The 19,284-nt window shown below is 33.0% G+C and overlaps 1 protein-coding gene across 1 annotated transcript; it reads left to right on the top strand.

Moving 5' to 3' along the window:
* The first annotated feature begins 2,870 nt into the window (after positions 1-2,870).
* On the top strand, positions 2,871-4,505 carry LOC123921774 (dof zinc finger protein DOF3.5-like). Its single transcript, XM_045974450.1, has one exon. It carries the CDS (start codon positions 2,946-2,948, stop codon positions 3,822-3,824), a length of 879 nt encoding a protein of 292 aa, XP_045830406.1. The 5' UTR covers positions 2,871-2,945; the 3' UTR covers positions 3,825-4,505.
* Positions 4,506-19,284: the final 14,779 nt, after the last annotated feature.

Here is a 19,284-nt window from a genome sequence, read left to right as displayed (position 1 = left end):
TAAATTTAGTATTTTACGAATATCAATGAAAATCTTAGTGTTACATGATCCGAGAAAGCCCATGATCCAAGAAATAAGAGTCAACGAAAAGTTCCGTATCATAATTCCATATGAAAGAGACATTCTTTCTTCAAAAAATGAATGCTTACTAAGTTTCCATGTGCCTCTTTCTTGCTCATGAGACCAGCTTGTGTTTAGAGAACTGTAGTATAAATGTCACCACTAGTATTATCATAATTTGATCTACTTCTTACAGTAAAATTCACATAAGAACGGTTAGTGGTGATGATCTTTGGCTGGTAGCAATAAACCACCCATTTGGATTCGACTTTTTGTTAGCTTATGAAAATAAATAAAGTTTTATGTTAATTTATAAATTTTCACTAATAAAAATTGTATTATTATAAGCTGTTTTTTTATAAACTACTTTGAAAAAATTATAATATTACATAAAAACTTATTTATTTGCATAAATTTAGAAATAAAGCCAATCCAAACAGACCTTAAGATAAATGTTCACATAACTACGACATATCAGCGGTCTTTTTATGTTGTCAAAACTCGAAATTTGAATGTGATTCTGATTGAGATTGCACCGATATTCGACCGCAATTCTTCACAAGCCAACCATATTCATTAATTCGACCACTATTTAATATTAAGCAGTACTAATAAGTTGTCCACAAATCCTAATTGTTAGGTCGAATGTTATGACTGGAGTTCGAACCCTGACTCCTCCACTTATGTGTGAAGTTCTGATAGTTATTTTCATTCCGTCTATCTAAACAAAAATTAAGGCTACACAAGGAGCTCTAACCAATTATTAGTATGGATGAAAAAGAATGATGACATTTTATTGTTCTTACAAAAAAAATTGCACGCTATTTTATTACATGTTAAATCAACATGTATTTTTAAGCAAAAAAATTATTCCAAAAAAATGTAACTTCTTTTTTTTTATTTTTACAAGAAACTACATGTAATTTAACAAGGATTAAACACTTTTTATGGGAACTAAAATTAAAAGTCAGTAATTTTAAAATTAATACAATACATGATGATGGTACGTGACTGCAATGTGGGGTTGGGATGCTACCCTTTTGAAGGAATGTGTTGATATCTAAACACTGTTTGCTGTTGAAAGGAACCTGAAAATTGTGCTATCGATAGCTTTGCTTCCCCAATCACCCTCATCTCAACCAATATCATCATGCCACGTGTACTAAACACCGACACCCTATGGTTTAGTGGCACACTACCTGGCTTATTTACCTCATGCATGCTCATGTGCATGAATACATACACATTTCCAAGATCCTATAATCCATTATCTCATCTCATGTGCACCATTACACTAATAGCTAATTAACCCCGACACTCAATGTGCTTTGGGAATTCAAACTTCACCAATAACAAGTTAGTTATTTGGAAAATTCTAGGTCCTCACATATAGTATGACTAGAATTTTTAATCAATTGACATTTTTCGCTTTATAAACTAATTTTGTAAAAATTAATTAGGCCAAGTATAAAAATCTTATATGATATTACCATTGATTCGAATTACCCATCAACGTATCCATGTAGCAAGCTCAATCGTGAATTATGACGTAATAAAAGGGTGACGTTCATGTATATAAAACACAAGATAAATATAATAAGTGAGCTATCCTCTAAAATGTCTTAGCAGAGATTTCAAGAGCACTCTGAAAAATAAATAAGATTGAATATATTGTTTTTCGTAGAACGCAATTCTTCTCCTTTCCACCTAAATGTCTCTTTATATATAGTCAATCATTTCTTAACCTAATGAGTCTTTATTTGAATTTGGATGTCTAGACCCAGTAAGCTACGACTTTGAGATCCATACATAACACAAGGAGTTAAAACATGCGTAGCTCAATCATTCGTCCGTACAAATCACATGGAGCTAGATCACACGTGGCAGACTAAAATGAAATACCACAACTTTCGCTAAAATAGTTGAATTAAGGATGAAGCTCAACATAACCTAAATGGTCAAGCTGAACTTGACGTGCAAAAGGTTGAGTTGATGGTCAAGCTGAGTTAGACATGCTAAAGTTGAAGCTCATGGTCAAACTAAGCTAGACATGTTGAAGGTAGCACTCATGGTCCAGCTGAGCTGGGTATACTTAAGGTGGCGATTAACGTGAGATAAATGGTCAAGCTGTGTTAGGCATGTTGAAGGTGGAGCTCATGGTTGAGTTGAGCTAGACATGCTGAATGTGAAGCTCAATGTGTAACCTGGATGATCAAGTTGAACTAAGCATATCGAAGGTGGAGCTCAACTTGATCTGGATGGTCAAACCGAGCTAAGCATGCTGAAGGTAGAGCTAATGGTCAAGTGAGCTATGCATGACGAAGATGAAATTCATAGTGACCTGGATGATCAAACTGTAATAGAGTTCACATGGTATGATCCTCCATACCAGTGCACAATCTACCAAGCGTCAAGCCTACCTAGGCGTAGATGTTTATTTTTCATCGAGCTGAACTTTATCGGTCCAAATATATTATAAAAATTCAACTTGGGGTGTATTAGAAAAAATTGAAGTTCCACATTGAAAATAGATAGTGTCTTATTGGAGTTTATAAAGAGGGACACTCTTCACCTTGAGAACTCAATTTTATTAGGATGAGTTAAACCTAATATGATTAGTGACACATCAACATGAATAGTAATTCGAAAAAGAAAAAAAAATAACTACATACATTTGCATTGGACACCAGATACACCTTTAATCTGAAGTGTCTGTCTATTTAGTATTAAAAAGTGTAAGTGCTGATATCAGTACCACATATATAACCCAACTGTGCAGCACTGTCACTTACTCTTAACATAACCTCCTCTCTCTCTCACACACAAAATTAAATACAGAGAGAGATAAAGGGAGATAACATTTTTTTTGTCACACAGATGCAGACATGGAGAGTGAGTGGAAAGCTAATGAGATAACACCAAATTGTCCAAGATGTGGTTCATCCAACACAAAATTCTGCTACTACAATAACTACAGTTTAACTCAACCAAGATACTTTTGCAAAGGATGCAGAAGGTATTGGACAAAAGGTGGATCCCTCAGAAATGTTCCTGTTGGTGGTGGCTGCAGAAAAAACAGAAGAGGTAACAACAAAACCTTATTAAGACAACAATCCTTTGATTCTCTCACTTTCAAAAATTCTGACACAATTGGTCATCATTCTTATGATCCTATTTTGAGGACTAATAATATAATTTCATCTTCTTCTTGCTCCTCATTGGTGAATACTGATAGACCAAATATTGATCTTGCATTAGTTTATGCAAATTTTCTCAATAAAAAACCTGATTCTCAGAATAATTCTGATCAAATGGAAAAAAGACCTTTTGATCCTTTAGAAAATTCAAGGCTATCAAATGTTGAAGTTGGTTCAAGTAGTTTAAATTTGTCTGAATTAGAGCTTGGTTTCAAAGGGTGTTTGAGTCTTCAAGAACAATTACAATCCACAACAGTAACACATTTTAGTGAGTTCAATTCTATGCAGACTCTTCAAAAAGATAGAATTGATCATTGTAATATTATTCATGATGATGGTGTGAATTTTGAGCTTCCTCCTCTACCAGGTGAAGAGGATTCATCATCACATGATCATGTTTTGTGGTCCAATTCTGAAATGATGATGAACCTTCCATTTCAAGTTACTCAACCTCCACCACCACCACCACCACTTCTTGGACCTGATCAAATTCATGATGCAGATTTGTTAATTGGTAATTGGAGCCCTTTTGATTTTACAAGGGACGCTTCGTTTTCTCGGCCTTGACAAATCGTCATACTCTTGTTTGACGAAAAAAAGTTTAGGCTAGTTGGGTCTCAGGGGCTCACCAGGGTCAAGAAAAGCCTCAAGGCTCAAAGAGCGTTGTCAGAAGTACTTACATATATTACCTATCAACAAAGTCATCACATCGACAAACGGATTAAAACTACGATTTTTGTGGGAGCTGAGCTGGATTCTTACCAACTGGACCAAACTTACGACGGCCGATTCTCTTCATGTTTTTGCATATTTGTTTACATACTCATTATATGTAGTTGTCTATAGAATGTGGATTTTGTTACTACAAAATAATTTGAAGTTCTATACTAATACAGTCTTTGAGAGAATATAGTAACATACTATATACTAATAAACACATTATAGTAGCAAACACAGTGTTTAAGTTGAGGTTATTTGATCTATTAGCTTAGGCTCTGTCGCTTTCCAATTGACAAATCCTAAGATTTGATGTAATAACTTTTGTGGTCCTACTTGAGCATATCTTATGCTTATGCTTAAGTTGTAGTTTTTATTTTTATGTTGATGAATGAATTCTTTTTAGCTTACAAAAAGAAATAGATATGTGATTATATTTTTTGCCACTATTAGAAAGATATAGATGTGATTGTTTAAGAAAGAAGTTGATGTGATTGTTAACATTTTCAAAGATGTGATTGAAACAAATTTTTCCATGATTTATTTTTTTATTTTTTTTTTTGTGTGTGAAATTTTTGGAATAAGAAGTTACATATAATGTTGAGCAATATGAGAAATACTTTATATAAACAATGTCTTAAAGATTTTCTGTGAATAAGTGATGTCAAAAATTATTGTATGATTGCTTTTAGACCAATACGGTTATATCAATTTTTTTTTCCAACAATATGTCTGTCATGCAGTATGACCGCTAATGTATAAGTTTATTAATTTGTTATCGCTAAAGCAGTAATGAAAAACATAAATTAACTAGCAAAATTTGGAGAGGGATACATAGATTCCCACTTGAAATTCCTCACTAAATTTAATAACAAGGAAATTAGAGAGATTTTTTTATTTTTATTTTTGCAAAAATTTTCATAGCTAATTTTATTGAAGTAAGTGGTGAGTTTCACATCTCTTGTCTTATATAGTAGGAAATTCTCCATAGCTATACAGTCGATAGATACTCTAGATTCCAGTTCAATATTATGAATTAGAAAATAAAATTAATATTTACATTGTAGTTTTGCTGTTTCCGGCCTCTGTTTATCTTATGTAGAGATCGGTTATTATTAATAATATATTTGTCACTCAAAAAAAAAATTACAATTTTTCATAACATCTGATAAAAATGAATAATCATTGATGTCAGGAATCCAAATTCTACATATATATTTTTTTGAACGGCAAATATATTATTATTAATAACCATGTCTCTTGACAAGGCAAACAGAGACCGGTAAAAAAGGAGCTACAAAACAAAGATGCCGTATAAAAATGGAACACCGATGAAAATACCAAAACAGACACCACCTGAAAGAGGTCTATTTCTAATCTCATTCTTAGAAGGACACTCATCATCTTTCAGATCATCAGAGAAGACATCAACCCGATCCATAAAGATGCCACTAAACACCACATAGTGTGACAATTTTCCATATTATTATTGAAATTAACGGAAGTTACTATTTTATGTAGAAAAATCCATTAAAAAGCAGTAGAAAACTAAAGAAACTTGTTTATTTAGCAGAGGGCTTTAAGGGAGTGTAAGGTGCCGGGCCTCCATTAATTGGGGTTCTAAAAAAATTTTATTTGATAGTAGATCTCTAAAAAAAAATGATTAAAAAGATAAAATAAAAAATCTCAATATTTTTTTAATATATTTTTGTTGATCCGATCTAAAGTCACTAGTTTCATGTTCAAAAAAATAAAATGAACAAAAGAGGTTTGCCCTCTCTCAAATATAAACAAAAATGTGTATATCAATCAATCTATAAAAAAAGAAGTTTTTTTAAGTAGTTGAAAGAAATTTTATCATTATTAATTAAAATATGAATATTTTGTATGTTAGATATAAAAATATTAGAATATGAATATTTTTTTTAAAGTAGTTGTAAGTCTACCTAAATAAAGATAATGTTAGTCTTAGATATGATTTCTTAAATATATTTTTTTTTAAATGGCACAACAAAGACTGCAACCATATTCAACTATACTACATCTTAAATTGCCTTTAAACCACCATACCCAACCATATTTCTTTTAATTATTTTGATGAGTTTTTCTTAGACAAAATCTCAATTTTACAAATCATTGAATGAGTTCTTTTAGTTAAAATCATCCACCAATTAGATCTGTTACTTGAACTTTAAAAACATTACCTACTTCCTAAGTATTTCATTGACTCACTAATTAGTTGTCCACAAAAGTAGTTATATTGAAGATGAAATTTAAATAACCATCACAAGCTTATGACAAATATAAGAGTCAGCAATATCATGCTAATTAATGCTGTTCACAACTAATAATCCTATGAATAAATATTCCAACTCATATGCATGAAATAACCGATAGGAGATTCAAATTACAACTAGTCTACATTTCTCCTTGATTCACATGGATACAATTTTTTTTTTTATTAATGTTCACAAAATACATTTGACCTTGTACGATAAATGAATGGTGTACACGAAGAAATTCATGAACCACATACTTGGTAGCACTAGTTGGCTTTTATTTAACTTGAATAATAAATTTATTTTATATATAGTTGGAGAAAAATTCAAAGTTTGAATTTTTTTATTTTATTTTGGTGTAAAAGTTTGAATTATTTATTTAGACAAATTATAAAACTAGAGACTTCAAAAGCGAGCCACCACCGGCAATAAACTGTGTGCAACACATGATCCAATAAACCCCACGATCGACTTCGAGACTATAAAACAAATGTAGTATTAGTAATTTTATGTATTACTACTTCTTCTTTTTTTGGTTACATATTAGTACTGCTTTTATCTTATACAGTACTCCCTCCATACCACAATATATGTTACATTGAGAAAAAAATTTGTACTACAATATATGTCGCTTTATATTATCAATGAAGCATTTAATGCTATTTTTTCTATTATACTCTTAACTATTTATTACTCTCTATTCTTGTAATTCTTCAATTTATTTTTTCTATACCATAAATGAAGGACAATTTTGTAAATCAACTCATAATCTATTTTTTCCATACAACATTAATTATATTTCTTAATATGTGTAAAAGTGACAAAGTGACATATATTGTGGTACAGAGGAAGTATCAATGTTTATATATATTTATCTTGCTCAAAATAAAAAGTATACTTGGCGTTCTCATGTTGCTTCTCAATGAGCAAATTCTTATGTGACATTTTTTTTAATAATTTAATCTAATGTCGTGTCTACGTGTTGTCTCTTTTCAATTTTTTTATCTTTTATTAAATCTATGAATCAATGTTTATATATATTTGCCTTGCTCAAAGTAAAAAGGACACTTGACGTTCTCACGTTGCTTCTCAATGAGCAAATTCTTATGTGACATTTGTTTTAATAATTTAATCTAAAATGTGGCGTCTACGTGTCGTCTCTTTTCAATTTTTTTTTTATCTTTTATTAAATCTATGATTTTTTTAAATGAATTTTTTTTTTTTGAAAACTTTTTTAAATGAATCTTTTATAACATAAAAACTATGAAACAATTATAACTACAAAAATAATAAAATAAAGGATTAGAATAACTCAAAATAATGATGTGTCGTACCTTCATGAGCATTATTAGCATGAAGATTAGCATAAATAAAAAACAAACAATGTATCATATTTAAAATTTATCATAACTCAAAAAACAAATAATTAGGATTATGCAGAATGATTGATACATATATATTAGGATTATGATTCAAATTTGTTACATATCTTAGATTTTTGGGGTTTTTTTCTCCATAGATGTTGAGTTTATTTGTCTAATCATCTCATACAAATTTGTTTCTCCCTATTAAAAACTATACAAATTTGTATCTTCTATTTGAAAAGGAAAATTTGGTTCGTCCGAGATGTGACTCGCAGCGACACACATCCTTTCTCTTATGACATGTTCTAATGGATGCATTGGTGTGTATTTTAAATTTTATGATTAATTTTTGTATTTTGATTTTTTATGTACGTTTTTATTTTTTGTTTATTATATTTTTAGGGTAACAGGATTCATGCTACTATCCGAAGTGTTGGGTTTTTGTATGTTGGCTACATTTTGCAAAAACAACTTTTAGCCAAGTGTTGAGACATATGTGCCTACACCAAGTGTTGTGACAAATGTGGGTACACTTTGGAACAACACCTGTCTGTTTGATTGTGCGCGCCAGCTAGCGGTTTTTATTTTCTACTCAATCTTTCGAAGATTTGATTGAAGAATTGTTTCAAGGTTTCTTACAGAGGAAGGCGCACGTGTTTAATGTGTTTCAGGAGGCAGCCAAACCATAGTTATATTTTCTAAAGGAATTATTTTTTTGGAAAATATATTTTTGTGTTTCAAAAATATAACTATTATTTTCAAAAATATATCAGCTGCTGCCGCAATTCTAGAAGCCCTAATTTTGTCTTGAAGCCTAAGTCGTTCTACTACTATAAATACGAAGGCAAGCATATGGTTTCAAGTATCTAAAACCGTGTTCTTACAAAGCGTGTGTTATTAGAGAGTGTTAATTGTGAGCCTTTCTTGTATCTCATTGATGCAAGCTTAGGACCTGTGTTTTATTGAGTTGTAATTGTGAACTTCTCCCAAGCTTTGAAGTACGGAGATTGTTCTAGTGTTATGTGTGATTTGCTCGTAAGCTTTTAAGCAAGAGTAAATCTTAGTTTCATAGGAGTGTGTCTCCACCATTCGTGATCGTTGAGTTGATAACAACGCTGAGTGTGTTGTTAAGGTGGGAATTGGGACGAGGTCTCATATCTAGGAGTTCCTAGGTAGAAGTGTCATTGGGTAGTGATTAAGTGAGGAGTTGTAAACGGGTGAGTTTAGCTTCGAAGTAATACTGCTGATAGTGAACTTCATTCCTGGATTGGTATCCCCAGAGTAGGCAGGTTGGCTGAACTGGGTTAACAACTCTTGTGTGTTATTTACGTTACTGTCTTTATTATTTTGTGTTATGTGTTCTGTGTATAGACAAGTGTTGACGCACCTTGGTCAACATCTGTCTACTACGTGACGGACAAGTGTTGACACACTTTGATCAACACCTGTCTACTGTGTGCCAGGAATTTCAAGAAGGAAACCAATATGCAAGTTTGAGAAAGACTTAAAGGAGGTTAAGGTGTATTATTTCAGTAATTTTTGGTATTGCTGCAAATCTTGGATTCTATAGAACAACACGTTACCAGGATATCGAATACTAAAAAATTACTGAAATAATGGAAATTTTATAGTCACGTGTACCTAAACTAGTCTTAACTCTGCCTCAAGTAGAATTTATCGTTCTAGACTAAGCTTTTAATCCTATACTAATGGATATTTTGATCAAGTCATCGTCACTGCTCCTATCACTATTCCTGACATCCCACACTTTGAAGTTTTCAAGATTTCTCTGAAAAACTCCATATTTCTCTCTTAAACCTAGTTTAACCGAACCTTATAGAAATGGCTTCCCGCTAAAACAAAACCTTGAAGGGTGATGAAAATTTATTAGTCACTATCAGCGAAAAGGTTGATATCGACAAACTCAAGGAACAAGGCTTTGATCTACAACGAGTAATTGCATTCCAAAAATGGGGAAATTTCATCTCTAAAATATGCATGATTTTAGTAGTAGTTTTATTTAGGATTAACTATATATTTGGTCCCTTACGTTTATTTTAGGTTTCAATTTGGTCCCTTACGTTTAAAAAGTATCAATTTGGTCCCTTACGTTTATTTTAGGTTTCAAGTTAGTCATTTCTGTCAATTTTGTCACATGTGGCAGTCAATTTGCATATGTGGACTGACACATGGCACTTGGACACGCTGTGTACTGTTAAAACGGTGTTAGTGACAAAACTAACGGAAAAGACTAACTTGAAACCTAAAATAAACGTAAGAGACCAAATTGATACTTTTTAAACGTTTAAACGTAAGGGACCAAATTGAAACCTAAAATAAGGACCAAATATGTAGTTAAGCCTTTTATTTAATAAAGCTTGCTTATTTGCCAAGTTATTGGAACTATTTTACTTCGTTTCCTTTGTTTTACATTTTGTAGGTCCAAATGCATGAACAAGTGGATAAGTGCCCATTTTAGGCCTTTTCTGATGACTTAATGGCTAAGGAATTATTTCATGACAAATGAGAGGCTTCCTTAATGAAGGATAAGTGGAAATTGAAGGCCAACGACTTAAAATCGTACATTTTGGCCTTTTGTTAACTTTTTCTTTAAGGATGAGAAAATCAAAGATCAAATGTCACAGATGTTGTCACGGCCGTGACAGAGCTCCACAGAACCGTGATAGACTCAGCAAAAGCCAAGAAGCACCTCTGGAAATAATGTCATGGCCGTGCCAGACTGCCAATGCTTATCACGGCAATGACAGACCCTCTGGTGATAGAATTTGGCAGTTAGGGCTATTTGTATTATGATTTTTATGACTTCTTGTACGTTTTAGACTGAGTTCTAAGGCTATATATTGCCCTCTTCCGATCCGTTTTTAAACTCATGAAGCAAGCCTTGTAAGACTTGGCATAAATCAATAAAACTTTCTTGTTCATATGAAAGTTGAGGATTTCAATCTTGTATTTTAGAACAAGATTGAACATAATTTATACAATTTTGAGGTGTATTATGTATAGTGTATTGAAAAAGATAATGAACATGATGAATGTTAATATGAATTTTGAATTTCTAAAATTTTCAATATAAAATTTATTAGAAAAAACAAAATTTTCTTATGTGGCTTGTCAACTCATCATTTTATAAATAAAAAATGAAAAAAAGATGAACTTTTGCAAATTTATAAAGATAAAGGACTTGTTTGAAATAAAATAAAAAAATAAAGAATTAATCTCTTACAAATAAATAAGAGAAATGATCTATTGTGTAATTTTGTGTTTTTTTTTTCTTTCTTTCTATCTCTGCCGAAACGCTCCTAAAATCCATTTGAATTCATAAAAAACTTGCGTTTTACACAAAAGGAAAATAATTAACACATGGATTCCACATCACTTCTCAATTCTTCCGATTCATCTCACCCGGTAAGAATATAAATATACCCTTTTTCTAGGTTTTTTTTTTCATCATTTGCTTTTTATTGTTGTTGCGGCAAAATATTGTGCTTTGTTTTTCTTCATCAGGTATATAAATTTTGTTTAGTTCAAGTGGGTGGTGAATTTGTTTTCTCATTTAATTTTGATTTTTTTTTACGTTGTGTGGTTTATGGTATTTGATAATGTATTGAATATTTATTGTTGATTTTGTGTGTGTGTGTGTGTGTTTGTGTGTGTGTGTGTGTTTTTTATTTTAATTTGTTGATACCCTTTTATGATTTTGAAGGATTTTTGTGTTAAAGATTTGATCTTTTGGATTGACGTGGTTTTAGCTTAGTGTTTCGATCTAAGTCGGAGGCCTTGCTTTTCCAAGGTATTGTCCGATTTGGATCTTATTTAAACCCTCATGATGTTGTCGTTTGTTTAATGATTCATCGGTGAGTTGAGGAGACTGAATTTGCCAATGGATCCCTTAGGAAGGTAATGTATTCATGGCGTTTTTGTAACTCTAACATGCTTTCTAATCCCCAGAAGAATCTACAAAAGCATTTGCATATAATAAGGATCTAAATATACCCTTTTTTTTTTCTTTCTCAATTCTTCCGATTCATCTCACCCTCGTAAATATACCCTTTTTTCTAGGTTTTTTTTTCTCATCATTTTCTTTTTATTGTTGTTGCGGCAAAATATTGTGCTTTGTTTTTCTTCATCAGGTATAATAAACTTGTTTATTTCATGTGGGTGATGATTTTGTTTTCTCATTTAATGTTATTTTTTTCGTTGTGTGGTTTGATATTTAATAACTTTTTGAATATTTATTGTTGATTTTGTGTTTTTTTTTAATCTGTTCATACCCTTTTATGATTTTGAAGGATTTTTGTCTTAAAGATTTGATCATTTAGATTGACGTGTTTTAGCTTAGTTTTTCGATCTAAGTCGGAGGCAATGCTTTTCTAAGGTGTTGTCCAATTTGGATCTTATGTAAACCCTCACGATGTTGTCTTTTGTTTAAAGATGCCTCAGTGAGTTGCGGAGACTGAATTTGCCATTGGATCCCTCAAGAAGGTAGTGTAATTTTGGACCTGTTTTTGTAACTCTAACGTGCTTTCTAATCTTCAGAAGAAGCTGCAAAAGCATTTGCATATAATTAAGTGTAAGTAATTTTTTCAATTGAACGTTAATCAGTTATTTTAGTATAGCTTAAAGTTGGTTATGATTTAGGGTATTATTGTTGTTGGATTTATGGGGAAGGAATATATCAATATTATTATTATTGTTGTTGTTGTTATAACTATTATTTTTGAGGATATCAATTCAATATTCATTTTTTTTTGAATAAGTCAAGATGATATATATATATATATATATATATATATATATATATATATATATATATATATATATATATATATATATATATATATAATATGTTACAAAGAGTCACAATACAAGAATCAAAAAGAGTTATACAAGGCTCAAACAAAGCATAGGATTAGACCACCAACTATGGCAGTTTAAAGCTAAAGTACTACTCGTCGCTTTCAACCACCTATAGGAAAAAGTCTTCATCTTTTCCAACATCTGATCTAAAGAATTTGTTGAGCCGTAAAACAATATGTGATTCCGTTCATTCCACACAACCCACACGCAAGAGAGTAATATGATTTGCATGAAGGACCGCCATGCTCGAAGACCACCCGCTGAAGTAGTGAACTTAACGAAATGATCTGAAAGGGTCTGAGCAGTCTCCGACGAAGAGCCAATCCACGAGCTAACATGAGACCAAAGACCACCAAAAGTGCTGCAAGAGAGGAATAAATGCTGAGCTGATTCAACGTCTCCATAACCCGAAAAACAAAAGTGAGCCTCTGGAGACAAAATGCTGCGGGAGACCATGTTTGCTCTGGTAGGTAACCTGTCCTGCAAGAGTCGCCACGCGAAAATGGAAACCTTCAGAGGAACCTGAGAATGCCAAATGAGACCTACCGGAATATCTAAAGTAATTGTATCCTGGTCCATCAACAGCTGATATACATCACGAACAGTGTCTCCTATATCCAGATCAGGCTGCCACCTATTCTGAGAAAGATCCTGCAAGGAGATATTAAGAAGTAAGGCCTGACACTCCCCTAACATCTCCTCCTCCCAAGCCCTCAATTGACGCCGCCACACCCACGCCTCCCCTCCTGCCCCCCACCCTAACGATAACATCCCAGCCACTGAAGCCGATTTGTTCTCTGCCAAGTCAAACAACCTCCTAAACCTCTCACACAAAGGAAGGCCGTCCACCCAGGGATCAATCCAGAAAAAAGTTTTAGACTCATCCCCCACTTTTTTCGAAATATGCTCCCTAAACAACCCTCCGCCTACCTCACCTCCCCCATCTCAAATACGCATCAGCTCCCTCCACCACGATGACCCTCTAGGCCCTCCCTTTCGCAATCTGCCTCTCTCCACCTGATAACGGGCTGCCAAAACACGTAACCATAAACCCTCTCTATCCAATAGCATCCTCCAACACCACTTGCCTAACAAAGCCAAGTTAAACTCCATCAACATCCTAACCCCCAAACCCCATACTCATTTCGTAAGCAAATAGTTTTCTAGTTAATCCAAGAAATTTTCCTAAATTCCTCACTCCCACCCCCCCCAAAAAAAAAAAATTTGAATCAAAATAGATTCAATAGTACTTGAGAGAGCTTTGAAGAAAGAAAGAGCATAGACAGGCAGAGAGGTCAAAACAAACTTAAGCAGAACCAAGCGGCCACCAAAAGAAAGAAAACGGCTTTTCCATCCAGATAATCGATTATGTAAATGAGCCAACACTGATTCCCAAAAATCGTGAATCACCCTCAATAGGGATGCCCATATAAAGGAAAGGAATCTTTCTCACTCTACAGCACAAAGCAGACGCCGCCTCACTTAACAAGGAAACAGAGATATTAACCCCAACCAGCATACTTTTGTGAAAGTGAACCCTTAGCCCCGACATAGTCTCAAACAGCATAACGACAGCCCGTAGAGCACAAACATTCACCGAACTTTTAGTCCCCATCAACAACGTATCATTGGCGAACTGTAGGTGCGAAACAGTCACCGAGGCATGCCCACCTACACTATACCCTGTGAATAAATTACGCTCCACCATAGCCTCCATCAACACATGTAATCCTCAGTCGCCAGCAAAAAAAAGGGATAGTGGATCCCCTTGTCGTAAGCCCCTCTCAAGGGCAAATTCATCAGTCGGGAAACCATTGACTAAGACAGACGTTGTCGTCGTACAGACGCATTCCTTAATCCATTTCCTCCACATGGTTGGGAAGCCCATTCTCCCCATAACCGCTTCCAAATAATCTCAGTCCACTGAGTCACATGCCTTCTCAAAATAAACTTTGAAAAACAGCAACTCCTTCTTAGTCCTACGAGCCTCATCAACCACCTCGTTCGCAATAAGATTGCCATCAAGGATTTTTCTATCCTTTACGAATGCCGTATGGGATTCAGAGATCACGCTACCCATCACAAGATGCATGCCGTCTGGCATTCTCATTATTTCTCCTCAAGATTCTATTCGATATTTTCATCCAATGTAGGATTCTTAACTAATACTATGTCCTTTATTAAACGACACAAAGTTTTATATATTCTCAAATAGGAAATACCTTGGCCAAAAATATTTAGCAAAGTATAGGAATGCTAATATCATCTTACCCTTGACTTTACTCCATGTGCTTGTATTATATTTATTCATCGCTGAGAAACCTTGGAAAAATACATTGGTGATCATTGAATAATTTATTTTTCGAAGGTTTCACAACGATGAATAGATATAATAGAAGCACATGGAGTAAAGTCCAATGTAAGATGATATATTAGTATTCCTATACTTTGCTAATTATTTATGGCCAAGGTATTTCTTATTGGAGAATGTAAGAAACTTTGTGTTTATTAATAAAAGACAAGCATTCCGTTTAACTTTGTCTTCACTTCTTAAGATGGGTTATAAGGTAAATTTCCATAACTTAATTATTTAGTTTGGACTCGAATAGAATCTTGAGGAGAAATAATGATTGTTGCTTGTGAGGCTATATCTTAGCCACTATGAGACTCCTAATACACTCCATTATGCCCAGGACTGGACATTTTAGTGTGATTCGAGTGACCCAATAGTGGGTGGTCCAATAAATTAAGGATAGACTCTGATAACATATTAAAATATGGGTCGATGATAACTCAATCCTACAAAACCAGACTTACCAGGTATAAATTCATTTTATGTCGATATTTTCATCCAATGTAGGATTCTTAATTAATACACCGTCCTTTATTAAATGACACAAAGTTCCTTACATTTTCCAATAGGAAATACCTTGGCCATAAATAATCAGCAAAATATAGGAACGCTAATATCATCTTACCCTGAACTTTACTCCAAGTGCTTGTATTATATCTATTCATCATTGAGAAACCTTGGAAAAATACATTGGTGTTTATTGAATAATTCATTTTCCCAAGGTTTCTCAGCGATGAATAGATATAATACAAGCACTTGGATAAAGTCCAATGTAAGATGATATTAGCATTCCTATACTTTGTTGATTATTTATGGCCAAGGTATTTCCTATTTGAGAATGTAAGGAACTTTGTTTCATTTAATAAAGGACATGGTATTAGTTAAGAATCCTACATTGGATGAAAATATCGACACAAAATGAGTTTATACGTGCTAGGTATGATTTTGTAGGATTGAGTTATCATCGACCCATATTCTAATATGTTATCAGAGTCTATCCTTGATTTATTGGACCACCCACTATTGGGTCACTCGAATCACACTACAAATGTCCATTCCTGGGCATAAAATATTTTTCAAAGGTTTCTCAGTAATAAATAGAAATAATACACGCACCTGGAGTAAAGTCCAATGTAAGATGATGTTAGCATTCCTATACTTTGCTGATTATTTATGACCAAGATATTTCCTATTGAAGAAGGTAAGAAACTTTGTGTCATTTAATAAAAGACAAGCATTCAGTTTACCTTTGTCTTCACTTCTTAAGATGGATTATAAGGTAAATTTCAATAAATTATTTAACTTTGGAGTCAAATATAATCTTGAGGAGAAATAATGAATGCTGGTTTTGTTGTTCAAAATGTGAGGTTATGTTTTAGTCACTATGAGACTCTTAATACACTCCCTTATGCCCAAGACTGGACATTTATAGTGTGATTCGAGTGACCCAATACTGGGTGGTCCAATAAATCAAGGATAGACTCTGATAACATATTAGAATATGAGTCGATGATAACTCAATCCTACAAAACCAGACTTACCAGGTATAAATTCATTTTCTGTCGATATTTTCATCTAATGTAGGATTCTTAATTAATACACCGTCCTTTATTAAATGAAACAAAGTTCCTTACATTTTCCAATAGGAAATACCTTGGCCATAAATAATCAGCAAAATATAGGAACGCTAATATCATCTTACCCTGGACTTTACTCCAAGTGCTTGTATTATATCTATTCATCATTGAGAAACCTTGGAAAAATACATAGGTGATTATTGAATAATTCATTTTTCCAATTTTACTCAGCGATGAATAGATATAATACAAGCACTTGGAGTAAAGTTTAATGTAAGATGATATTCATATTCCTATACTTTGTTGATAATTTATGGCCAAGATATTTCCAATTTGAGAATGTAAGGAACTTTGTGTCATTTAATAAAGGACTTGGTATTAGTTAAGAATCCTACATTGGATGAAAATATCGACACAAAATGAGTTTATATGTGCTAGCTATGGTTTTGTAGGATTGAGTTATCATCAACCCATATTCTAATATGTTATCGGAGTCTATCCTTGATTTATTGGACCACCCACTATTGGGTCACTCGAATCACACTACAAATGTCCATTCCTGGGCATAAAGTATTTTTCAAAGGTTTCTCAGCAATAAATAGATATAATACACACACTTGGAGTAAAGTCCAATGTAAGATGATGTTAGCATTCCTATACTTTGCTGATTATTTATGGCCAAGATATTTCCTATTGCAGAATGTAAGAAACTTTGTGTCATTTAATAAAAGACAAGCATTCAGTTTAATTTTATCTTCACTTCTTAAGATGAATTATAAGGTAAATTTCAATAAATTATTTAACTTTGGAGTCGAATAGAATCTTGAGGAGAAATAACGAATGCTGGTTTTGTTGTTCAAAATGTGAGGTTATGTCTTAGTCACTATGAGACTCTTAATACACTCCCTTATGCCCAAGACTGGACATTTGGAGTGTGATTCGAGTGACCCGATAATGGGTGGTCCAACTTGTCTAGGATATGCTCCGACAACATATTAGAATATGGGTCGATATTAACTCAATCCTGCAAAACCAGACCTACCACGTATAAACTCACTTTCTGTTGATATTTTCATCCAATGTAGGATTCTAAAATAATAATCCGTCTTTTATTAAATGACACAAAGTTCCTTACATTCTCCAATAGGAAATACATTGCCTATAAATAATCAGTAAAGTATAGGAATGTTAATATCATCTTACCCTGGACTTTACTCTAAGTGCTTGTATTATATCTATTCATCACTGGGAAACCTTGGAAAAATACTTTGGTGATTATTGAATAATTTATTTTTCCAAGGTTTCTCAGCGATGATTAGATATAATAGAAGCACTTGGAGTAATGTCCAATGTAAGATGATAAATTAGCATTCCTATACTTTGCTAATTATTTATGGCCAAGGTATTTCTTATTGGAGAATGTAAGAAACTTTATGTTTATTAATAAAAGACAAGCATTCCGTTTAACTTTGTCTTCACTTCTTGAGATAGTTATAAGGTAAATTTCCATAACTTAATTATTTACTTTGGAGTCGAATAGAATCTTGAGGAGAAATAATGAATGTTGCTCGTGAGGCTATATCTTAGCCACTATGAGACTCTTAATACACTCCATTATGCCCAGGACTTGACATTTGGAGTGTGATCCGATGACCCAATAGTGGGTGGTCCAATAAATCAAGGATATACTCTGATAACATGATAACTCAATACTACAAAACCAGACCTACCAAGTATAAATTCATTTTCAGACGATATTTTCATTCAATGTAGGATTCTTAATTAATAAACCGTCCTATATTAAATGACATAAAGTTCCTTACATTTTCCAATAGGAAATACCTTGGCCATAAATAATCAGCAAAATATAGGAACGCTAATATCATCTTACACTGAACTTTACTCCATGTGCTTGTATTATATGTATTCATCAACGAGAAACCTTGGAAAAATACTTTGGTGATTATTGAATAATTTATTTTTCCAAGGTTTCTCAGCGATGGATAGATATAATACAAGCACTTGGAGTAAAGTCCAATGTAAGATGATATTAGCATTCCTATACCTTGTTGATTATTTATGGCCGAGGTATTTCCAATTGGAGAATGTAAGGAACTTTGTGTCATTTAATAAAGGACATTGTATTAGTTAAGAATCCTACATTGAATGAACATATCGACACAAAATGAGTTTATACGTGGTAGGTATGCTTTTGTAGGATTAAGTTAACATCAACCCATATTCTAATATGTTATCGGAGTCTATCCTAGACAAATTGGACCACCCATTATTGGGTCACTCGAATCGCACTTCAAATGTCCAGTCTTGGGCATAAAGTATTTTTCCAAGGTTTCTCAGCGATGTATAGATATAATACAAGTATTTGGAATAAAGTCCAATGTAAGATTATGTTAGCATTTCTATACTTTGCTGATTATTTATGGCCAAGGTATTTCCTATTGGAGAATGTAAGAAACCTTTTGTCATTTAATAAAAGACAAGCATTCAGTTTAACTTTGTCTTTACTTCTTAAGATGGATTATAAGGTAAATTTCAATAACTTATTTAACTTTGGAGTCGAATAGAATCTTGAGGAGAAATAATGAATGCTAGTTTTGTTGTTCAAAATGTGAGGCTATATCTTAGTCATTATGAGACTCTTAATACACTCCCTTATGCTTAGAAATGGACATTTAGAGTGTGATTCGAGTGACCCAATAATGGGTGGTCCAATATGTCAGGGATAGACTCTGATACCATATTAGAATATGGGTTGGGGTCAACTCAATCCTACAAAAGCAGACTTACCATGTATAAACTCATTTTCTGTCGATATTTTCATCCAATGTAGGATCCTTA

Source organism: Trifolium pratense, linkage group LG1 (assembly GCF_020283565.1).
Source record: "Trifolium pratense cultivar HEN17-A07 linkage group LG1, ARS_RC_1.1, whole genome shotgun sequence".
Lineage (NCBI taxonomy): Eukaryota > Viridiplantae > Streptophyta > Magnoliopsida > Fabales > Fabaceae > Trifolium > Trifolium pratense.
This window is presented reverse-complemented; position numbering and strand designations above follow the sequence as displayed.